The following is a 13,074-nucleotide window of genomic DNA, read 5'->3' as shown; positions in this document are numbered from 1 at the left end:
GTGTCGCGATGAAGCGCTGGTGACGACGTAGTTTAGGATGGCCGCCCGGAATCAAGCTGATACTATTTATTTAATAAAAGCCTTAAAAGACATGGATTTAATGAAAAAAGTGGATGGATGGTAGCATAAACATGCAGACATTCAATCAGACTTATTACACACTCGGACATCGGCAAACGGAACAGGCTTCATCTGGGCACGAAGCACCAGAGCTTCACTAATGATGCGCGGATCATTACGAGTTCATTTTTCACTCAATGTCCTGAATAGTGGAGGTAAAGCAGCTGTTGCATTAACCGCTGGCACTGATTGACCAAAGTATGGCCTTCTCCCACCCCTTCTCCAGTACTTTATCTCCCTTCTCCTGCTCAGCGGACCAAAGTGAAACTGTGTTATTCTCGACCTGCTGCTTCAAAACTACAATCATCATAAAAGCAAAAGCAGTTTCCATGTGTTCTTCTATGTTGAAGCTGAAAATAAAAGGTTTGTTATGTGTTTTTTCCCGATATAGGTGAATACGTCACGTTTGCCCTTGTCCAATCAGAACCTTTCCAAACCCCCGGGGCTAAAGCGGAATTGAATGAACCTGTTTTCTATGTAAACCTCAATTCGATAATTACTATTTCCATGTAAACACGAAGCAGAACAATATAATTCTTAATTTAAAAAAAAAAAAAAAAAAAATCACATAACCGTGGCCAATGATTTCTTTCTTCAAAATGTCTCAATGGTCCTAGAAGATGTTTTTCAGTGCTTTCTTAATTATGAACTGCCTTGGCAACCAACTAATAATGACTACTGGGTCTTATCATTAAAAAAAAAAAAAAGAAATAACAATCAGTAAGCATGGGTATTGACAGTGGTAACTTACCAGTATAATGTGGTGGGCATAGACATTTATATGCTCTGTTGCTTGGATCCATAGACCCGTTGCTCATACAAACGCCTTTGTTTTGACATGGGTTGTTTAAACAGGGATCAAACCTTCCACAAAATCTTCCAGAATAGTCATGCTGGCACTGACAGTGATATGCATTTTCCCAGAGATTTGTTCGGCAAAAGCCATTTCCTGAACAGAGTCGGAGCAGAGGCGAGCCCTGGCAAAGTTGAGCTTTGACTGAAACATTGAGTCTTAAACCAAGTCTGCACAGCTGCATGTCTCCGTCGTGCACAGCAATAAAATAATGATGACCTGGGACGAGCCACTTGGCCTCCACTTGCTCCTTTTCATTTAGGTTGTGGGGGAAGACAAATTGTTCATTTATAGGTAGATTCGTGGAACAGCTTTCAAAGCTGTGTTGTGATACTTTGAGTAACCTGATGCCATACGATCTGAGTGCTTCATCAGCAGACATCAGCAGTTGGTCTCCATGTTGCAGCTGTAGAGGGCATATCTGAGGAAGGTTGAAAGGCTGCTCACTCGGTGGGTGTCCAACCTGGGAACCCCAGCACTCCAATGTATTTCTGCAAATGTTTCCTATTAGAGTCCAATTTATTTGAACTGTGTGCTTCTTCAGGTGCCATTCAAGTGAAGCTTGTCTGTTGCAAATGGTTTGACAGTAGATGACGCTGGTGGTTACAAGAACAGCAATCAGGTATAACAGTGAGGTGCCCATGCTTTTCCTTTTCAGCAATATTATCCAAAGCAAATGTGGATTTTAAGATCAACTTGTGTCCCTGGAATTGTTGATGATGGATTGCATCCGATTCCTTCTTGTCAACCAGTAAACCAACATCAAATGACCTGGGAAACACAAAGATTTGCTCATTCAACATTTGTAAATAATAACATTTGTTAAAATCTATTGCCATATTTTAAGCAAAAAAAGTTTTTAGCCGCTATTTTAAACCAACCGACTTCAACTTTTAGCTTTAGCAGTTCCAGAAGGAGCTGTCATAATCATTTGAAGTGATTTTGACCAGGCGTGTGTGCCACAGCAGCCTTGTCCCCCTCAGGTTTTCACAAAAGTGACAATGTCAGATAAAATATTCTCTCTCCCCCGCCGGTGCCTGATACCTCGATGTCATGCACTGAAACGAGTTAAAGCAGACAGTGCCATTGTCTTTCTCCCTCAGGTCTTTTTTTCATACATGTGCGCAAGATAAAACAAGAAAGTAGGAAAGTGTCGCTGCAAGGGGGAAAAAACATGCTCCTTGAACGGCTCACTCGAACTGATATGAATAACAGCATGGTGATAAGTATTAAAAAGTTGAATATGGAGCACCGATATCAACAAAAAGGCTGCGTGATAAACTGAATGAGATTGCATGCATTGTCATGAAGGCTCTGCAGGAACCCTGAAGACCTCATTTACATGAGAGGGGGTTGACTATTGTGTTTCACTGAACAAATCAGAGGGCTGTCAGCTGAATTCTAAAGACAAAATGAATAAAAAAGGGAAGCTGGTTCAACGTTTGGAGATTCTTCATTAAACCCAGCAGGCTAGTATCGTATTAACACTGTACTTATCTTTTTTTAATTAATCTTTTTAAGGCTTCACTAATCAGTATTTTTGGATAGGCAACCACTCACAATCACTGCTAAACATAAAAGAGAGTGGATGTAGTGATAAGCATCCCGAGTGTTTCAAAGTGTCCTGTCTTTATGACCTGCAATATAATTTTTGTATGAAATTAGAATTTAGGTTTTGTTTGAATGGCTGGATATATTTTGGTTTAAATATTTATTTTGTACTTTTAACTTTTGCACGATCAAGACCAAAGCAGTTGAGGGCACCATCCACTCTTTTCTCTTTCAAACCAGTACAGGGTACGAAACCTTTTCTGCTTTACTTGGGGCTTAAAAGTCACTTGACACAATTATTTGTGTTGATGCTAATTACAAGAACAAATAGTTTATCCAAGAAATATTTTACATTATGACCATCTTAACATTCAATTTTGCGGTTTACTGTTGTTTTTGTGTGGTGGGGAATGACCATATATGGTTTGCAACGCAACTGGAAGGATGTTGTGAGGCTTCCTTCACTGCATTGGTGAAAGCTCACACTGACTACGCTTACGGAGTTAGATAGCATCATAATTATCAACATTACACAAACTACTACAAAAAATGCCTCGATACTGCAGCAGCTCATTGTAAGGAGTTTCATTGGCCCCGTGTAGAATGGAATTACGTTGGGCACAGAATTAGTCACAACACCTATCCATAACGGTAGTCACAGAATTGTGTTGTGATGAATTCTATGACATTACAAAATCATAGCCTTGGACGCCAATAAAGTCAGCTCCCGGTGAAGCCAGAGACTTGAATAGATTTGCTTTAAATATAACCACACAATGCTTATAGTATTTTTCAGTCTTCCTTCTCTTAAAGCCTGAGCACCGATAGTGGGCTGTCTACTTCCTCATATTATTGGGTTCGTATCCATAAGGCTGGATGAATCCTTCAAGCTGAATGTCTATCTGCAACTCATGCTCAGATTCACTCGCACCAAAGTATGAAGGATGACCATTTTCAAAGCAAAGAGATCTAACTTTCGTTCAAAACTATGAGTTCCTCCACTGACGTCAGGCGACTGGGATTTCAGCAGCAGCATGTGCTGGTAGTCCATACCACACACAAACAACCTCCTTTAGTCATTCTAGAGACTTCAGTTAACCCAATATCAAAAAGAACATAGTATAACCACTGTGGTGTAAACATACAACCCACTGTGAGGCCCCCAGTGAAACCTACCATTCCAATCAGCAATGTGCTTGCTGGTTCAAAAGGCCAATTACTGGGGTTTGCAAGTACCTTCCGTGACACATGCTGGGTCTGTAGGTAAGGGTGATATGAATCTGGTATTGAGTATTCTTCCTACAGCTGTATAAATTATAATCCTACAATAAAATAATAAGAGAAAATGTTAAGCTACATATTGCTACAAATACTCGTTATTTTATCATAAATTAAAACTAAAAGAGCTATTGTCTGCTTTAACCCTCACCTGGCGATCGTCCGGGTTTTCTTCAGTTGTCTTTCAAACAGTTGATAAAGATGAACAACTAAGAGAATATTAACAGGGAAAGGTCTCACTTTACGATATTGTGAGGTATGGATGACTCCTAGATAAGTAGTAGATAGGTGGTTCTCAATTGGTCTTGTTTTGAGTCTGCCATTACTTCTTAATACCAATGGACGGATGGATGGATGCATCTAAACTTTATCAACATGATTACATGGCCAGAACAAGAGCATTCCATGAGCGCAAACCTCCGTTAAGCACCAAATGTCTTATTTGCCAAATGTTGGCAGTTATCTGGATATCTGATCCTGATCATGGTACCATGATAAGTCACACTTAAAGGCTTGGAAGAAATTTTGATATCAATACAGTTGGTCCAAATGTAGGATCAGACGCGTTTAAAAAATTACGAAACAACGTGCTTTCCAGATTTGATCCGAATGAAACTGGAGTGTTTCAGAAATCCACCCGACATATTTGAGTCAAATTTCATAAAGATCCATCAATTATGAACCAAGATATGGATTGTGACCAAGGAATCAAACTATTTATCCAGATCCCCAACAATATTATTTAATCTTTAATTCTGTAAAATCTATCTTGGGTTAATATTTTGTCAAGAACGGTTGTACTTTTGATGTAATCCTGCTAACAGACAAACAAACAAACAAACAAACCAAATAATTAAATGCCTGTGAAAATCTTACCTCCTAGGCGGAGGTGATTATGCTACTGCTATCTGCTTTCACAGATTCCAAGTTTGAAACATGACTCAGCTGGGTAATAACAAATACCAGCTGACTTCATAAAATAGCAAACAAACAGCATTCACAAGTAGCTTAAGTAAATGTGTCGGAGAGCGATTAATGAAAAATAGCATTTACTCTTTCACTTCTCATTGGAAAGCTGTGAGGATATAAAATATACACACCAGTGGTCTGTTTAAAATAATGAATCACAATAATCCAATGGTTCCCAAGGTTGACACCCAGAACTGAAATTATATACCTTCCCAGGGCCGAACGTGAATTCAGTATTCATCAATGTAATTATGAAGATGATTGTCAAGATGCAGGATGGCCTGCAATGGAGAAACAAACATGGCGAAAGGCATTTCCCCATAACTCAATTTGAGAATTGAGAATTTAGTTGTGGAAGTGAATGCAGTCTCTGACTGTTGTGTACCCCGCTTTGCACTTGGGTCACTGTAAGAAGACACAACCAAAAAAAAAAAAAAGTGACAAAAAAACATTGCTAAATTATTAATTCAATCATTTACAAAAGCAATTATTTAAATTAAAAGCAATCTATTTAAATCTTCTTTCTGTGGTTGACGTCAGAGAGAAAGATGGAGGAAGCCTCATCTGAGATGAATATCCTGTAGTGAAAAGCATTTTATATAGTATATTTACATTATTATTATTATTAATAATAATAATAATAATAATAATAATAATAATAATAATAATAATAATAATAATAATAATAATAATAATGCATCAATTTTATATAGCTCTTTTTTGAACAATCAAAGTCGCTTTACAGAATTAAGGAATTATTCTTTCACTCCACACTTAGTGGAATTAGAAAATATATTCACAATATAGTTTGAATTTTTTAATCTTTGGCTATACAACACTAAACTATAGTAATAGAGCTTGACCTTAAATTCGCGAAATTAGTCCCCAAATGCTTTCCATCATATTTATGATGTAGTGGCTTAAATGAACTTAATTCAATAGTAAAGGCAAGGCAAATTTATTTGTATAGTGCATTTTATACACAAGGCAACTCAATGTGCTTTACATGATCAAAAACTGCAACAGAAAACATTCAACAGCTTAATATATATAAGAACATAATTTAAAATCATCAACAAACACATGACCAAAAATCTCCCTCTCAATCGTCAATATATCATACATACTGCGACATACAGTATACTGTATTAGTGTGCTCGACAGACCAGAAGGTTTCTCTAAGATATTGAGATGCCTTAAAGGTATCGATCAGTTGGGATTAAATTGCTGGCCTTACAGATAAGTGGTGTGAGTAATAAGGGCCACGGGGGTTTGAAGCAAGGTTATGTGTGTGGGGTCAACTAATTGTCTCGCACAACCTCCTGCTATCGTTATAGCTTAGATCAACCGACAGGTTAGGATGCCAATCACGCAGGTGTACAGAGGGCAATAGATCAAGGGAGCTACTTAAATCCTCACTTGACTGAAAACTGAGACGGACACAAGGAAGACATAACCAATCCAACTGGGAGGGTCATCAGATCATATTAAAAATATTGGTTTTTGACCTTTCTTATTCGTAGTTTATCATATAAAAGCAGAAAAGTTAGGCCACATCGGACAACGAATGCTTACCTGCCAACTAAAGAAAAAGATTGCATTTCCTCTTGTGAAACATGGCTCATTAGGCTGACAGTGCATCACAGCCGGCTATGATGAAGATTATAGTGAGTGAGGAGTAGTTGCTAGTTATGCTGCAATGGCACCTCATCAAGAGCAAAGACACACAGGTGTACTATGAGGAAAACATTACTGACACAAACAGCGTTGGCCTACTTGTAGAATGTAATTTCCTATGATTATGTTCTTCACTGAGCTCCTCAGTCACAGAAAGCCGCAGTAGCTACACTCTGTCGGTGTTTGCTAGAAAGCTGCTATAAGTGCAGTGAACTTATAGTCAGCGTCGGCACGAACACACAAACACAAACTGTTCAATGGTTGCGTTCATATTAGTTCAGAAATAAACTAGCATACAAAAAAAACTGCAAGGCCCAGATAGCACGCATACGTCTCGCCGATGTCGGCCTCAGATCGTGCGTCGCATTCTACTCTTAATGCGTCATTTTGTGTGTTTTTTTCCCACCAAATCGGTGACACTACTTATAAAATTGTAGAACTGCAAAATGTCATTTCCATGAAGCTGTTTTTGTGCTGGGGCTCTTTTGGCTTTGCTGCTGAAAATACATGTATGATCATGAACTGTGTCTCTCTGTTTTGTCCACATACTGTATAATAAGCTATTTAGTGGTAGTTTTTGTTGTTGTTGTTGTTGTTGTTGTTGTTGTGATATTGCCATATTCTCATCAGATTTAAGTAAATACTCGACTATGAATATGGAGATATTTATACTAATTGAATGATTCGGGCTAAATAAAGGTTAATATAAGCTGTAGAAAGGCCGCGCTGAGCATCTTTATACCATCATCCAAACATCGGCCAAACGCCGACGCGACGTCTGTCCAATGAGCAAACGCTCTCCATAATACCATAACACGTCTGGCCGATGCAACTTCATTTATGGTGCCGACGTTGACGAGATGTACAGTATGTGTGCTATGAGTGGGGTTATTCTTTGATGATTTTTTTTTTTTTTTTTTTTATTCCTATCAAGAAATAGAATCAAATGGACAATAAGATACATAAAATATCAGAAAGCAATAGCAAATCATTGAAAAGTCAGATAAACCTAACATGTATTTTTATTGAAAACATATTGAAAATGAGAGCAGAAAAGGTTAACATCCTGGTAATTTAAACTGAAGAGTTGGTTGGATTTTATTTAAAAAAAAATGTGAATACATCTGCCATTAAATATTGTTTATGTCCATAATTAATTTATAGACGTTCCCCTTACAAGAAACTTCAGGAATCTATGAAACTTCACCTGTACTGTACAGTATGTAGGTATTTATTTCACAGTTGCACAGGTTAATGTACTATTTTGGCTAAAACAGTGACTGAATCGATTTCAAGTCGCTGAATTAACCAACATCGTCCTTGAATCGAATCGGCAACAACGAATCGTAATTCGAATCAGATCTTTGCTAAAACAAATTGTTACACCCCTACTAATAATCAATTGTCCTAATTTTCTTGTCTTGTCAGGATCTAATTAAATTCTAATGCTGAAAGAAAAAATATTTTCTTTAAGCATCCATGTTTGTTATAATCATGCATATTTAATGTTCGTGTACAGTGAAAAAAATTTTTGTAAGTGAAAAAAGTATTGGTATCAATAAAAAGACACCAACAACTAAATCTTTTATCCCAAAACATGTTGTCTAGCTCATTCCTGCTTCGATATCCAATGTTTTAAGAAATTTAGTTAATATTTCTTTTGCAAGGAAAAAAAAATACATGTAAATATAAATGTTGGGTTGGATAAGGGTAGAGCCAGCAGAAACACAGCTTCATCAACAGGATTACACTAAATTGCTCATTTTGAGTTTGATATCTTTCTTTATCCGTCTCTATTCCTTGTAGTTGGCAATACTTCCTGTTTATTAGGTGAAGAACCTTGATGCTGCAGGGCTGAACCTGTTTACTTGTACTGTACACTTGTGCAGCTCCTAAGGGAGAAGTGGAACATGCACTCACTGCCTAACAGAGCCTGAAACACCTGCAGAAATGAGAAAGTGTCAGACTGCGACAGTGCATGATCACATTGTCATGATCCAGCATGTGTGTCACACCTGCACACTATAAATTAGACTCGTAATTTTGCCACAGCAGTGGGTGCATATTAAAACTATTGTTCACGTGTTCATCAACACTTGTCTAATGGCACCGTAGTGTTAGCAGGTGTGGCAACTCCTAGCATCAACCTCTCTGCAATCATACAAAACTTTTGCACACAAATTGTGAAGAATATATAATTCCAATAAAACACTTGATATGATGAAAAAAAAAAAAAAACAGTAAAAAAAGATAAAACAAAGATAAAATGTGCTTGCATGTAGGCAACTAAAAGCTAGTAGGTTTTAAATATTCTTCTGTGTCTATACAGATAAAGTTAGGCATGTATAAAAATAAATAGATTGATGCATGTCTAGAAATTAAAATAGGAAATTTCATATTCATATTTACACTTAATAAATAGCAGCCCCCTAACACTGTAGAGCAGGGTTTCTTTTTTCTCGTCATGGAGAACTAAAATAGAGCATGGCTGTGTTCGAAACCGCATACTAACATACTATCATACTAATTATGACATCAGAATTAGTATGTAGTGCCTTTGACATCAGATAGTATGGAAATATTGAGTATGCAAGAAATACCTTGGGGTATACTATATTGGGACATTTTTCAAGTAATGCACAGTGGGCACACTGGTCACCCAGTGTCGGGCGGTAACGCGTTACTTGTAACGTTATTTTTGACAGTAACTAGTACTCTAACGCAATATTATTTTAAGAAATAAACGCAGTTACCATTACAATATGGTGCGTTTGTCCGTTACTTTGCTAGCTGTAGTATATTTCCTGTGTACAGTGGCGCTACATATTTTTGCGGGATGCCGTGCCAACCACGGTAAAACAGAAGAAGAAGAAGAAGAAGAAGCATTGACGGCGTGTCTCTGTTTACATCACGCGGGCCTATGATGGTGAGTCAATGCGAGAGCAGGACGAGCTTCTCAGAGTGAAAATACGCGCATTATTTTACCAGATCATTAGCCTGATACGTTTAGCATTGTGTAGCTGAGAAAAATGCTGTGAATTTCTTTTTCCATATTTATTTTCCATAAGCATTGTCAACGGCACAATGTGCACTTGGAATACGCACAGCTTACTTTACATCACTGTGCTAAGATTGAAAAATGTCAGTTTTAATTTTTGAGCACCTGTTCTTTATATGCACGTCATTTATGGTTGTTTTATAGCAGTTTTTGTAAAGCAGAGTTGGTCAAAATGTATTCCAAATGTTAATTTACGTTTATTTCATTTATTTATTTTAGAACGTTTTTCGTGTTTTTTTGCACATTGTTGCTAGTTTTTTGTACCTAAGCTGCAAGGGAACGTTCTACGGGCTAAACACAACCGTTCAAAGCAATGTTAGTACAGGAGCAGTAGGGGTAAGAGGGATTCAAACCACTGACCCTCTGATTTATTCATCCACCGCAGAGTTGATCAACAGTGGATTATTTTCTGATACAGCACTGATATGAAGCTGTACGGACACAAATGACCCAAAAAAATAATACAATTCTTTAGTTGTAAGTAACTCAAAAGTTACTTTTTCCAGTAACTCACTACTTTTTGGTGTAAGTAATCAAAATAGTAACTAAGTTACTTTGTGAATGAAGTAACTTGTAATGGTAACTAGTAACTTTTTTAATACTAGCACAACACTGGTCATACTCAACCGCCCCATGATGCATTGCTAGCAGAACGTAAAATCATCCCGGACCGGCTTCAAGCTAACAATCAAACATCCCCTTTTTCAAAACCTGCAACCTGCTTCTCTCGTCTCCTTTTTCGGCATGTACAAAAAAAAAAAAAAAAAGAGAAAAAGAAAACTTCTGTGAATGCAACCATGTCGGAAATAAACTGAATAAATAAATAAATGAAATAAAATAAAAAACAAAAGCATCTCTTCTTGTCTTCCATTAGTTCCTAACTCTTCTGTAAATAAATCGTTTTTGAAATTAACCAAAAGTGTTGTCAGAAGAACAATAGAAGTCCAAAATGTCGGGATGAGATGTGTTTCAGAGAGTTTTATGGATCAAATGACCAGATGTTGATATTCTACTTGGTCACTTTCTCGCTTAAAATGCTTGCAAAACTTTCAATGGTGGAGAATCAACGAAGATATTTAGCCTCAGTGTGCTTCCGTTTTATGTCGTTGTAGGTTCGAAATGCATTTTGGGAAACTTCGACGTAGACTTCAGTGGGAAGGACCATCATCCTAATCCTTCTGATTGTACTAACAGTATATAGTAGACAGTATATACTCACTGAGTTTGTAGTGCATAGTACAGAGTATGCCATCAAACACAGCTGATCTTTCAGATCTGACCCTGCTCTAACACACCTGAAATCAATAAATGAGTAATCACTAATCAGGCAGCTCTGCTGTAGGCTTGGCAACAAGGTCTTCATCACATTAAGGCTGTTAGCGCAGAAAGACGTCAACAACAAGCTACTGTAGGTGGTGACCAGGAGTGAGGAACCAGGCTGCTAGACCTCTTCTATAGCTAACACTATGTAGAATGTAGGGAGCACATGTTGCTGCTAATTTAGATATTACAGCTATGGTCACGGTAACCTAGTGTGCTTTCTTTCTTCTTTTTTACAGTAGGACCATAACTAGGGTAATAAAAGAAAAACATTCAAACACACAAAATGAGTTTTTGCAGTTTCACCTCAGAATCAAATCAGACAGTCTTTTGATACAACGTGGTCGAGTTGAATAGTATTTTCAACAGTACACATGTGAGTAAACCATAATCAACAGCCAATCTAAAGAGATTTTAGGAGGACCCACAGTAGGCTAGATGACATTGGAAAACGTTGGGTTTTGTTTTTTTGAAAACATTAAAATGTTAGTTTATAGAAAGTCAATGTCCAAAAATTTGCCAAGGATTTAACTATTAAGTGACGAGTGACTTTCAAATTAAAAATCTACAATTCCTCTGATCTTCGTCCTACTTGAATAAAATCTGGATAATTAGATTTAGCAAATGAGCGATTATTGATAATAACTTAACCGTTTTTTGCTATATTGGGGGTAAGCTGCCCAATTGGGTCAATCCATGTCATTTCAACAAAGTTTCAGGATATCCCACGCACTTTGGTCTCAAAAAATTCTGAAATTGTTTCTAAATAATTCAATTGGCATACTGTACATTTTTAGTTTGATCGAATTAAGACATTTTGACATATGGACAATTTAGTGAGGGGGTCAAGTGTCGATTGTGCATCCTTATTTCTCTTCCATTTTCAGCTTCAAATATGTAAAAAATAACACCACAAGAGAAACTGAAGTTTGACATACTAATAATAATAAAATCCCAAGAAAGATGGATTAAAATAGAGATCAGATTGTTTAATTGCATTCCCACATGCTGTTATGGGCCTATGAAAATGGAAGAAAAAAGATGGGAGAGGGAGAATCAAGACCCCCCTCAATAAAAAAGCCATATCTCAAAACGTATTTATCCGAATCCTACATTTTAGGAACAGGATATTAGTAGGTATAGTTCTAGATGTATTTACAACAGAGTGGAATCAAAACATAAGAAAAAAATACCCATCTCTCTTGACATTTAATTGGCAAATGGTTTGAGCCAGTGAGTGCATATTTGGTCAACCAAAATGTGAATCAATATTTTACAGGGATCCATGCACAGTGGACAGCTTGGCCTGGCGCTAAATTGAGAAAAGCCAGACCAGTACAGTCTAGCTACATGTTTAAAGCTGAGGCAGGCCAGCAGCCAAAAGGAATGCATTAAACAAGAGCTTAGCATTAAACTCAGCCGACGCGCCACTCTGCCCCAGTTCTGCAAATGTCGGGCTCAGGATTTACTATGGATGGGTAATCTGACTACCAGGCTGCACATGGACCATCTGCTCATGCAGAACGCTCTAACCACGTCTCTGCAGACGGGCAATTACACTGGGAGCTTTCATTGTGTGTGCCGGCAGGATTCATGCTCACCATTAAGTTGAAAAGGTGTTCCGCTCTGGGACAGCGACTTGTAACATCACTTTGGAGACTTTCATATTCAGGGGATGAGATGTGTGTGTCCGGGGGGAGGGAGGAGGAGTGGCTCAGCAGCCGGTTGCTATGGAAACGTGACGCCGTGGGTGGATGGAGGGGCGGGGCGGGGCTCAGCCCGACTAATCAACTCTTTAATTAGGCTCAGCTAAATATTCATTAGACGAGTCAGTAATAAATACAATAATATAATAACCTTAATAAATAATCATCCTACTTTTGTGGTGGAAAAATAATTACTGCATTGTCTGGGCTTTCAAAAAAAAATCCAGTTATAATTGGACACAAGCTCATTTGATGAACAAATCAGGTTGTTTAATACTAATAACCCAAAGTAATTATTTGCTTGATTAGAATACACAGTTTATAGTTTGTAATTGTGCATACATGGAGTATTTCAATGGTTTTGAAGCTTGAACTGACCAATCACAAAACAGTCCTCAGTCTCAAACTTTGTATTCTGCAACAGATTAAAGGCACATGAATTTTCCTGTACTTGTATTTTACTACAGAGGATGAACTGGAATGAAGTGAACTAAATAACCTTTGGTGGCTGTGAGACAGGAGTGATTTCTACAACAACACAG

At 37.6% G+C, this 13,074-nt stretch overlaps 1 protein-coding gene across 1 annotated transcript in view; it reads right to left on the bottom strand.

Moving 5' to 3' along the window:
- Positions 1-12,521, bottom strand: part of eys (eyes shut homolog) — a 204,169-nt gene extending 191,648 nt beyond the window's left edge. The window contains exons 1-2 of the mRNA XM_028468732.1: positions 12,428-12,521; positions 872-1,744 (exon numbers count right to left, since the gene is read on the bottom strand). Of these exons, the coding sequence (XP_028324533.1) occupies positions 872-1,616 (745 nt within the window). The 5' untranslated portion in view covers positions 1,617-1,744; positions 12,428-12,521. The remainder of the gene's footprint in view (positions 1-871; positions 1,745-12,427) is intronic.
- Between the last annotated feature and the right edge of the window lie 553 nt (positions 12,522-13,074).

This window comes from Gouania willdenowi, chromosome 15, assembly GCF_900634775.1.
Source record: "Gouania willdenowi chromosome 15, fGouWil2.1, whole genome shotgun sequence".
Taxonomy (NCBI): domain Eukaryota; kingdom Metazoa; phylum Chordata; class Actinopteri; order Blenniiformes; family Gobiesocidae; genus Gouania; species Gouania willdenowi.
This window is presented reverse-complemented; position numbering and strand designations above follow the sequence as displayed.